At 31.5% G+C, this 12,267-nt stretch overlaps 1 protein-coding gene across 1 annotated transcript; it reads right to left on the bottom strand.

Annotated features, from left to right (window-relative positions):
• Positions 1-2,134: 2,134 nt before the first annotated feature.
• On the bottom strand, positions 2,135-6,940 carry LOC114713322 (truncated transcription factor CAULIFLOWER A-like). Its single transcript, XM_028897939.1, has 9 exons — positions 6,819-6,940; positions 6,516-6,718; positions 3,595-3,673; positions 3,267-3,331; positions 3,046-3,145; positions 2,871-2,912; positions 2,712-2,753; positions 2,500-2,600; positions 2,135-2,429 (listed from the first exon to the last, which is right to left on the bottom strand). The coding sequence occupies exons 2-9, from the start codon at positions 6,698-6,700 to the stop codon at positions 2,324-2,326; spliced, it is 720 nt and encodes a 239-aa protein (XP_028753772.1). The 5' UTR covers positions 6,701-6,718; positions 6,819-6,940; the 3' UTR covers positions 2,135-2,323.
• Between the last annotated feature and the right edge of the window lie 5,327 nt (positions 6,941-12,267).

Raw genomic sequence — 12,267 nt, 5'->3', positions numbered from 1 at the left:
TAATGCTTTTTAATAGGAGATCAGAATAATGCAGTGAGTTTTTTATTTCTTTCTCTTTTTTTTTCGGGAAAAGAAAAAAGCGTAAAGAAAGAAAGATCAGGGGCGACCTTGAAGCAACAACACGCGAAATCACGTGACGACTAGTTGGGCGGCGGCCTGAACACCCCCCAGGTTCTTTGATTGGATCACAGGGCCCAGTTTTTTCAAACTAGCCCATTCATTAAGCCCAACACTCGGTAGTTTTGGGTCACTCCCCCCTCACACACCACAAACATAATTAAACACTGATCTACATAAATCTAATTGTTAAATAGAATGTCAGTATCGTTAACCAGGAAGTAATAAGTCGTAGAACAAACTTAACCACCGAGGTACCATGCAATTGGTGAACACTTATCACTTACAGCTCTCCGTACTAAATATAAAAGCTAGTTCATAGTTCTAAATATAAGACCCCAATCTATTTTGTATCCTGGATTTATAATGTGTTCTTAACAATATCCCTATTAATTGTAAGAGATATTTATGAAAATGTAGTTTCAATATATATGATTGAATAAGGATAATTTAAGAAGTCAATTTAACTTTTTTTTTTAATTTTCTCAATTTAGTTAACTCTGATGTTAAAAACAGAGGTAGGGATTTTGACGCACGACTCTTTGGTGTCATTATTGATGACTCTTATATTTAAAATGTTGCAAGTAGAAGTTTCAATACAACTTTTAAGATTCTTTTGGCCCAAAAAAAAATTACTTCTAGTACTTAATATAAGAACTAATTTAACATTCAATTTAGTTCTAAATATAAGATTCCAATTCACTTTGTTTCTTGTATTTATTTATTTTTTTAAAATAATTCTTGTAATAGTTGCACTATTAAAAGTTACATTGAATAATAATTTTAGCTAATATACATGATTGACAAGAATATTATAGGCAAAACAACACTTATTTATTATAAATGACTAATATAACTAATTTTTTTAACGTCACCAAATTAGTTATCTATTTCTTATACTACTTCCGATCCCTAATATAAAAGCTAGTTTGATATTTTGTTTGGTCCTAGATATAAGAACCTAATCCACTTTATCTCTTATATTTATCTTTTTTTTTTAAGTAATCCTTGTAGTAGTTGTACATGTTAAGAGTTTCATCAAATGACAGCTCTAGTTAATACACATGATTAACAGAAATATTTTAGAAAAGATAACACCTACTACCTTCGGTCCTTAATATAAGAGCTAGTTGATTAATCTGAGTGAATTAAGAAAGTTTGTTAAGTGAGTTAGTTACAATAAATAGGTAATGTCTTTCCTGCCATACCTTTATTAATCATGTATATTGGTTAGAAATACTATTTGATGAAACTTTTTACATGTGCAACTATTACATGAACTACTTTGAAAAACATGGATAAATATGAGAGACAAGTAGATTAAAATTTTATATTTAGAATCAAATTAAAAATCAAAATAACTCTTGTATTAAAGACCTGAAGTGCTATTTGTTATGAATAACTAACTTAACAAAAAATTTTAATTTATTCAAACTAGTAAACTAGTTTTTATATTAAACATTAAAAATAATATTAAGGAAGGGAGGTAGCACAACTTTTAAATACTCTCATGGCCAGGAAATTAGCAATATTGGTGATGGCATTGATTGAAAAATAATCAATATTCATGCCAGACACCCATTCCAATACAACTCTCTGCTCACACCAAAGCATGGCATAAATAATACTACTCCGTCTTTTATTATAAAATCTTTTTAACTACATTATACGGTTAAGAAAATAGTTAAAATTAATTAAAAGCAATTAATATGGAGTAAATACAGTTTTTTTCCAAATATATCCCAATATATAAACAGATAAATATGAAAGAATAATAGTAAATAAATGAATAAAGAGAATGTATTAAACACATTAAATTAGGGGTAAAATAGATAATATTGCATTAAATATTTAGACAATTTAAAAAGGATCTTATAAAAAGGAACAAACTTATTCAAAAATTGAATCTTATAATAAGGGACAGAGGGAGTAGATAATTATTAATTAGCGATCTTCCATTGTTAAATCAAATACATTTTTGAAAAAAAAAAAATCAAGCCGAACCTCGTTGCTAAAAAATCTGGTCATATATATTTCACCGCCGTCCGTACGCATTGAACTTAATCATCGCGTACTTACCCTTTACATTTATGTAAATAAATATATATTCCTCTTACCATCACAATTAAGAAACGTTGCTCCAGACAAGATCTTTTAATTTATATACGGTAGCATATATGAAGATATATAGCACTCGAACATACTCTCATCCGTTGACCGGGGGAAGCATCCATGGGGGAAGCAAAGGGCTGGTCTGAGTCGTCAATCCTTGGTTATCTTCTCCACCATCCCTTTCTTCTAGGGACGACCCTCTGCATCAAATTCACAAAATTAGAGGACAGTTACGAGACCACTTAGGATTGTTTGAGGAAGGATACTAACCCCATGTTATGCGAGGGTGGCAATTGTGGTGGTTGTTCATGGTTTATATTGTGCTTTTCCCCATTTGCCTGTTGTGCCATCGCCTTCTCTTTCTCCTTTATCTATCCATTTCATCGCCCACATCATGACGTCAAGATACATATACACATATACATAAGCCCCAAAACTTGCAGGTTGCAGCTTAATGGAAACCGAGCATGTTGCTTACGTACCTTCTTAACCAGCAAGTTGTTTTGTTCCTGCAGTTTCTTATCCTGCTTATAGTAAAACACAAGTATTATATATAGTCGCTACTCGCTAACACCTCAACAACTTATAACGTCTAGCAAGTCAAATGCAACGGGGAAAACAATAATAATAATGAGGCTCACCTTTTTCTGATACTCAGAAATTGATTCATGCATGAGCTGGTTCTGCACAGTGAAACACTTAAATAAAATCGCTGTCTGTGTGTATGTGTGCCTGTGTGTGATCTCCAGATGAAGCAACAACATTGTCAATAATCATGGAGGAGAGTGTTTAATTTGTGCATGATTTTAGTCGTACCTTGCGCGTTCTGATATGTTTGAGAGCACTATCTAGCTGATGCTCCAAAGTCTGAAGCTCTTTTAGACTTAGGCCTTCCAGGTCTTCTCCCATATAATGCCTAGGAAAATAATAATAATAATAATAATAAGAAGAAGAAGAAGAAGAAGAAGCTGTCAGCTGCTTTAATTTGTTGCGTCTTTTCATAATTGTACGGCGGGTTCTTAATCTTAATCCCTTACTTTTGATTTCTTTGCAGGACCTCCATCCTAGCCTTAAGCTTTGCGTGCTCTAGAGTCCAGTTTTCCTAACAGCAGCAAGATATTCACATCATGTATATATCATTATGTCACACCTAAGAGCTGTATAACGGGGACCTTTTTTTTAGTCATCGCGTAACTTAAGAAAACATTAATTGAACCAACAACCCTGATGATTCGGATAATGATCTGACTTGGAAAGTCATGCACCAAGAAGGATGTTTCAGGCCAGACCCCAATGATCAGCAAATTATAACCAAAAGAGCGTTGAGTGGAGTGGGGTTGATTTAGAAAGAGGAGGAAGACGTACAGTTGATGAACGATCAGGTGCAGCTCGCTGCCTTTCTGTATACGAATACCTGTCATAGCGTTCAAGTATTTTTTCCATGCTGTTCAATAAATTAATAGTAAGACAATTAGTATATAAACGTACGGTATCATTTGGAAACATGCAATATCCACTGCACACACACGCGCACAAAATACTTTTCCTATACATTAAGCTATTAATCACTCATTGGTCCAAACGTATATACTACCTCCGGTCCTAATGATAAGAGTTAGTTAACTAATTTGAAGAAATTAAGAAAATAAGCTGAGTTAGTTATTTGTAATAAATAAGTATTGTCTTTTCTAAAATATTCTTACTAATCAAGTGCATTAGCTAAAACTACTATTATTAGAAGAATTACTTGGAAAAAATGTATAAATATGAGAGACAAAGTGGATTACAATCTTATATTTAGGACCAAAATAAAATTTAAACAAGGTCTTATATTAAAGACCGGGAGTAGTACAAAGATACTATATATGCTATTTCTCCAATCCATAAAAGATTGTTATGTTGAGGTAGTATAATAAGGGTAGTTTAGAAAAAAATGATATACATGGAAAATAAAAATAAGATGGATTGAAGTCTTACACTCAAAACCAAAACTAACTCTACTACTACTAGCTCTTACATTTTAGACCAGTAGAGCATTGTTTACCATTTATGAGTTACCAACGTGCCATTTATTTTGTTGGCGCCCCCCCCCCCCCCGGGGGGGGATTAAAACTATATAAATGAGTTAAATTTGAGTATGAATACAAGATGGCTTCATCGCTTTTCAATTTCATCCTTATACGTCACTTTCAAGTCCTGGTATTGATGATGTGAAAATCTAAATCCATTCAGAGGGTCATACACTCATACTTTCAAGTAATCTATACATGTACGCTGTGGAGTGAAATATATATACTCGAGATATCAATATTTTTTATGATTGTAGATATTTCATCCTTGGATCGGAACCAAAGTTCTTTTAAGATTTACTAATTAATTTGAGTCTTTCCTGCAAATCATCATGCAGTACTTCCCACAGATAGTCTTCCCATGTTCTGTCAATAAGATAATATAATCCTCAACTCATATTTCCTACGCATCTGAATTTAATCCTTGCACAGAGACACGACACATCCCATTTAGGATCTTTGGAACAAGTTTTCTTTTGGTTCTTGAGCATAGCTTTTCAATAACCATCAGCAATTACTTTATAGTTGATACCATGCATGTCCCCAACATAAAATGTCTTCGAAGACAAATGTTTTCCAAATATAGTGAACGTAAATTGTCATTTAACTATCCGTATTCTATTTTTCCCCCCATCACTTTCTATTTCTTTAGCTCCTTCTCTTTCTTTCTTCCTAACTCGGACACATATATAAAAGCCTTCGACACATATTGTCTCTAGAAGAGTTGAAAATATATGCGTAATCTATCCCGTATGTCCTCTCTTCATCTTCATTCAGCTGAACTAATCACAAGTTGCCTTTCAAAAACTTCAATAACTTGCATTTTTCCTTTATGAATAGGTGGAGAGAATACAGCTAATATTTTCCTAGGACCAAGAATAAATAATTGGTCATGTATGCAAGTGACAAATTAAAGTGTGTTTTTCTGACAAATTAAACATTTCTTTGTTACATTATGAAGGTAGATTCACATCTCATTCTATCATTATTGCATGAGAAATTAAAGCACTCAACAGATCCCTAAAACATTTTGTCAGAGTCACTTTGACTGTAAGGTATTTTACTGTCTTATGATTTTAAAATGATATTTATTTCTAACTACTGAATCAGATTTTAAGAAGTTTACTGTCAAATAAAAGGCTACAGTTTTATAAAAGATTTAGACGTGTAACAATATGAAAGGAATTGAAAATGATTATTGTATTTAAGGTTTTTCAAGTCCAAACTTTTAAAAACCTATGGCTGGGCATGTAATTTCCCCTCCAACAATAAAACACCAAAGGAAAAGGATAAATCCAATCAGGTAGCAACCATGAAGGAGATAATATAATATAGGCTCCGTGGCGTACGGATGGTACAGAAATTCCATGGTGATGTCGATGAGGTAATTTTTTGGTGAGCTGGAATAGCAGCAGAAACAACACATGTGAATAGACAATCAGATGAAATGTAATTGATGTCCCTTCAACTTGAAAAAAAATTGTCTTTTCTGCTCTTTTCACCGCCTTGTGCCTGTGATTTTGACTCTGTTGCTGTGTGTGTTTCCACTGATATATTCCTAAATATTTTCTTGTCGGAACAAGTCTTGTTTTTATTTACAGACAGTGTTTATCTACCTGAACCAAAAATTTGTCCCGTTATTAAAACCTGAGTTTTCATGACAGCCCCAGTGCCATTGAAAGACACCTATACCATATACCTATTATAGGAGCATCTCTGTGTCCGTCCGTACTATAAAACACATGCGCCAAATCCATATACCAACGTAAATGGTCCTCTTTCTCTGTGGATGCAACAGAATCAGAAAGAAGAAGAAATTTCATTTTCTGGTGTTTGCATCAAGTTTGTGCAAAGTAGGATGCATGCGGAGCATCTCTACTAGAGACAAAAGATCTTGCCAAGAAAATCCAATGACACACACACATATATATAGATACATACACATGAAATTAAGGATTGATAATTACTCTATCAAAACCCAACTGGCACTGACTTGAACGGATTAATTAACGTAAACACACAAGAGTCAAACATGAGCATTATTCTGAAGATGGCACGATATAGGGAAATATTACTGGAGAAGAGAGAGAGAGAGAGAGATATATATATATATATATAGCTAGTAAGAGAATATATAGATCGCGAGAAGAGAGATAATAATTTGGAAATTAAAGATCGTAAGCAGAAGAAGGGAGAAGTAGGGTTTAAGTAGGGTACCAGGGGTCGCTGGAGTATTGAGAGAGCTTGCCCTTGGTGGAGAAGACGATAAGGGCAACCTCGGCATCGCAAAGGACAGAGATCTCGTGGGCTTTCTTCTGCAAACCAGACCTTCTTTTCGAGAAAGTCACTTGTCTGTTGATCTTGTTCTCGATCCTCTTCAGCTGTACTCTTCCCCTCCCCATGATCGCCCACAATTCTCTCTGAAAATACGCTAAATCAATCAACACAGACGACACACACACGCCCTTGTGTGTTTATGTCTATACAAACACACACACACACATCCATATATTAACCCACCTCGTATTGATGTTTCTTTCTTGTTGCCAAGGTACTAATATTGTATTCCGTACGTCTCGATCGAGTTGTGACTCAGGGAAGAGAGAGAGAGAGAGAATAAGTGAGGAGGAAGCAAGGGGGAGAAGGAAATATGGTTCTGCAATTGCAGGAGAAACTAATGATGCATTTGATTTATGTTGAAGGTTAAGAGGTTAAAGATACATAAATGGAAATAATTAAACAGTGAGGGAAGATGAACGGGGAAGAAAAGACAAAAAGCAGGGCGGAAACCGGAGAGGAAAGAGAAGTGGTTTTAGAAAACCAGAATGCTTTGAGATGAGAACGTTGTCTAATGGAGATTGGCTCCACGTTCTGTCATGACAGTCCGTTACTGTCTGGGCCCCACTCCTCAGTCATCTCCCTTCCTCCTTTTCTTATCTTCTCATTACTAATCACTATATAATCACTGACTTATTAGTGCTAATTACTAATTGCCTACTTGCTCAACTGGCCCTCTTCTTTAATCCCCAAGCATCTGCTTAATGTTATTCTCACTTGCTTTATCTCGTCACATCCCCAGATTGTCCCTTTCTTTTCTAATCTCCACCTTTTAAGGAAAAATCAGTCCACATATTCTTCTAATTTATCTCAATTTTAAATCAGGTTCTTATAATTTATTTTATTTGAATTAAGTCTTTATTATTTTATCACGTGATTTTATTTTTTAAATTTTATTTATAAAAATGCATCAGTGTTAAAACGGTTTTAAATAAATGAAAAGATTTCATGAAGTTCATGAAATTTTATAAATTAGTTTTAATTTATTTCGTCTATAAGTTAAAATTAATGAAATTTATATCTAAGGATAAATGCATATGACGGATTAAATTATAAGAGATACTTTTGTTGTTTATAGAAGACTTATCGCTTAACTTCATTAATATGTACTTGATTCAAAGCATTGTTAAATTTTGCATAAAAGTATAAGACAGAAGTAAAACCACAACAATTTAAAATTTTGATAAAATAATATCGTTTTATTTTGAATGGAATATATATTTTAAATTTAGAGTGGATAGAATTTCCTCCAAATCCAAAAATTACAATCTCAACATATTACCTTTTTTTTTTTTAACCAAAATCTCAACACATTACACATATTTCTTTTCTGGTTTCTTTTCTCTGTTTTTTCTTTAATTTCTTTTTCTTTTTCTCCTCTTTTTACAAGATAACTAGATAAGCCACCGACCGGGCTTTCTTCATCCTTTATTTGAAGAAATATTCCATCACTACTGACTGCTGTCACTTTACCATTAAAGTTAATGATTGCATCAGAAGAAAAATGTGAAAAATGGAATCAAGAACCGGGAATAACTATCATAGTTCCACATGTGCATCTACATAGATCAATAAATTTGTCTTCTTCACAAAATTATTAGAAAAGAATTCTCCTGGGTTGTGCTAATTGAATAGGGATCAAAACAATGAGAAGAAATATCAATTGAAAAGACGGAAAGAACGGTGGAAGATAATCTAACTTGTAGCCGTATTTTTTTTTTTGGGGAAAAAATGAAAGAAAAATTCCTGTGTAAAAATTTTATTAGTCACAACGTTTTGCTGTGTTTTTACACGGAAAATATTGATACTCTACGAGATTTCATACACAAGAAATAATAGTATTTGAATTCGTGTTCTTATTGTCAATAAAATTTTTGGACAGAAACTTTTCACCAATTTGCTTTTTTTAATGAGATAATATGATATTGATAGGCAGGTAAAAATTATCTTTGAAATTTAATATATGGCTTATTTCCCCCAACCAATGATGCGCGATCATAAATCATAATCATGCGTAAGACTGACTTTTTTTTTTGGGGGGGGTTTTGGTGAAGATGCTTGTTTTTAAACACACGTTCGTACTTTGAAAAACTTATAAAATTTACATTAATTAAATGATCCAGATAGATCCATTCTATTCACAAACCTGTGGAAAATTTGCACAGTACTATTTTTAATTTGGTCCAGTTAGTTAGCAAGTGATGTGCATGTTGCGTAAGCTTTAGAAAAATATATCCATGAGGTTGGAAGTTTGTGGAGAACAAGTGACGGGAAAGGACGAATTGAGGGTTATTTATCACCATATGGAGATGAGTTTGGATGATTAATTAAGATTATAGCAATATATAAGTCATTTATGGGGGGAAAAAGTTTGTTTCATATTGGATGATTAATGCTCCTCCGGTCTTTAATATAAGACCTATTCAATTAATAATTTGACTAGATTAAAAAAGTTAGTTAAGTTAGTTAATTATAAGAAATACTCCTCCGGTCCTTAATATAGGATCCAATTCTTGAGTTGGTTTTGGTTTTAAATATAAGACCCATTTCTCATATTTATCAATTTTCTCTAAATTACACCTACGGATACTCTATCAACCATAATCAAATAGAAGAGGGAGATGTGGTATTAAGAAAGATGATTATGGTTTTAGGAAAAATGTGTCATTTTTCTTATAATTAACTAACTTATCTAACTTCTTTAATTTAATCAAATTAGTTAAATGTGTCTTATATTAAGAACCGGAGGAATATGCCATATTTTTCATAAAACATCATAATCATCTTCTTCAACATCCCCTTTTTCTTTTCTACTTGATCATAGTTGAAAAAGTATCCATAGGGATAATTTATTAATAAATATAAGAAATAGGTCTTATATTTAGAACCAAAATCAACTCAATAATTAAGTCTTATATTAATGACTAGAAGAGTAATATTTTTTCAATTTTATTCCTATTGAGTAAGATAAAAATATGTGAGAGAAAATACACGAAGCATCTTTTTTTAATGTTCTTTTTTTTTCATAGGGGCAGACATGAAAACTTTTATTAGTTTAATGTATTAATTGGTATGTAAGAATAAGGTACAAATACGTTATATATAAATAAATAATTTTATACCGTTTTGTGATGCAGTTTGTTAGTTTAACGCTGACTCGGCCAATAGGGTGAGGCCGGTTGGAATTTGTTAAAAGATGTGAATATCAAGGACAAAGCCACGATCGAGTTATTTGTGACATCGATTCATTCCCCATCGCACCTTTTAATAAGCGAAGCGTATTGTACTTTTATTCTTTTTATACTCAATTATTTGCATTTTTTTAATATATGGTCTTCCACTATGACTCCCCACCCCCCGCCCCAACAAAGAATATGCTACGTGGGATGCGTAGAATTTGTCGCTTTTGGATCTCAAATACTAAAAATTGATATAAAAATTAGAATTAATATAAACTTTTCTCCTTTAATTTATTCATATTTTAATTCTAGTCCCATACGTTTCAAACTATAAGTTTTAATTTTTAAATATTTTTTATTTAAAACATTAGTCCCTATAATCTAATAAAAATTTAGATTATTTTATTCTTTAAAGGATCAAAACTTATGGTTTGAAACTTATAAAGAGTTTTTCAATCATGACTTACAGAATATAAAATAAATACATGAGATGAACGTAAAAAATGCCTACAAAAACTAAAAATAAAGCTCATTAACTTTACATGTCTTCATCATTAATGCACTTGTAAAACCATGTCCTGTCTTTGTTTTCAGGGTTTAGGGTTTTTCAGAAAAATTCTAAAAAAATACTTCTTGAATTTTAAAATGTCAAATAGCCTTGTTTAATACACGTTTATAATAATTGACTATACTTGAAAAGTAAATGGCGACATAATTTTGCAGTAATTTTTTATTCGAGATTTTAAAATTTAAAAAATATTTTTTTGGGATTTTTAAAATTAAAGATCAAGGTACTAATCGATTAAAGTTCCTCATGAGATTCTCCTTTAATGGCAAAAAAAAAAAAGGCCCGAACAAAAATGAAAATAAATTTATCACCTCACCTACAAGAAAAGCTTTTAATGCGACTAGATTAGAGAGTAATTAATCCCACCCTTCCTGTGCATTTGAGAATTTGAAGACAACAAGAAACAATACATTTTTTTTTTCGAGTCTGAAGAAAACCAATTAAAAAAAGAATTAATTGCAATTAAACATTTTCATGGCATGTTTAGGCGCCAAAAAAAGAGAACATTTTCTCGTATCATGGGGGGTTTAAAAAAAATATGCTATTCATAATTAATATGATTTATTTTAAATATTACTTCCTCTAGTCTTAAATAAAAAAATGGATAACTAATTTATAATTAACTGAGTTAGTTATTTATTAAAAAATGTGTATTAATTTTAGTTATTTATAAAAAAATATTTTCTTGCTTCTTTGCAGTGGTTAAAAAAAAAAAAAAAGGAGTTTGAGTGGAGTGGAACAGAAAACGCAGGAAAGAACACACTGTCCTGAAAAGCGTACGTAACTTTGAGGGGGGGGGAGGACAAAATATAGATGGTTTAATAATTTTACTTTATTTTGAAGCAAATGCTTAATTGACTTCGCAACGGTTAATGATAAGCAAAATTCATTTTAAGAAAACATTGATTCTTGATGATAAACATGGACTAGTCAATTATCACACGTATGCGAGCGCACACACTTGAGGCTGGCTAATATAACTCCGGAAAAATCATTATTCTGTGTATAACATAGATTATGTATAGGTTTATTGTAATTTGTTGTAAATAAAAAAATAATAAGTTTATGTGGTCGTTGTGCTTGTGGTTTACAAAGTCAAAATATGGACAGCTTGGGGGGCCACGCTTTCAATATTCACCAACAAAATTAAAAGATGATGTCCATATAAATATGGCAATTTTGTCAACATTCAATAAACGTGTTACATCCAAGTTTTCTTAGATACATTTAGTACAGGAGGAAAAAAAAACTATAAAAAAAAAAAGCTTTCCCTGTCTTAATTTATTTTATGTGGTTATTGTGCAAACATGTAGCGTACCATAGAGAGGCCAATTGAAATTAAAATATACTCTTCCACTTCTAAATATAAGACTCTTTTTATATTATAATTTTACATTATAAAAATAGTCTTATATTTAGGACTGGAGGAGTATTTAGATTTAGATGCTACGAATTTCCTGTAAATTAAAAAACAATAAGGAAGACGATCATTTTTTTTTTAATTAGAGAAACTAACTAACCATCTATGAAGAAAATACCTAAAATATAATTTTAGTTCTTTAACTTTACATAAGGTTTTATTTTGGTCCATTAACTTTAAAAAGTATATTTTTAGTGTTTTAACCTCAAAATTATTAATCTTAAATAATAATTTTGTATAACAATCATAATTGCTTTGAATATTAAACTTAATATGTTAGCACTTAGTAATATTTTATCAGTATTCATATGCTTGATATTATCATTTTTTGTTAACATTTTTAGGATTAGATGACTAAAAATTTACTTTCTAAAGTTAAAAGACCAAAATGAAACATTGTATAAAGTTAAAGGACTAAAAGTATACTTTTATACTAACATGGTAAAAAAGAGAAAAGAAATTAAC

This window comes from Neltuma alba, unplaced genomic scaffold (genome assembly GCF_004799145.2).
Source record: "Neltuma alba isolate B1F8T4 unplaced genomic scaffold, ASM479914v2 tig00011422_pilon, whole genome shotgun sequence".
Lineage (NCBI taxonomy): Eukaryota > Viridiplantae > Streptophyta > Magnoliopsida > Fabales > Fabaceae > Neltuma > Neltuma alba.
Note: the sequence above shows the minus strand (reverse complement) of the source record. Positions and strands in the feature narration are given on the sequence as shown.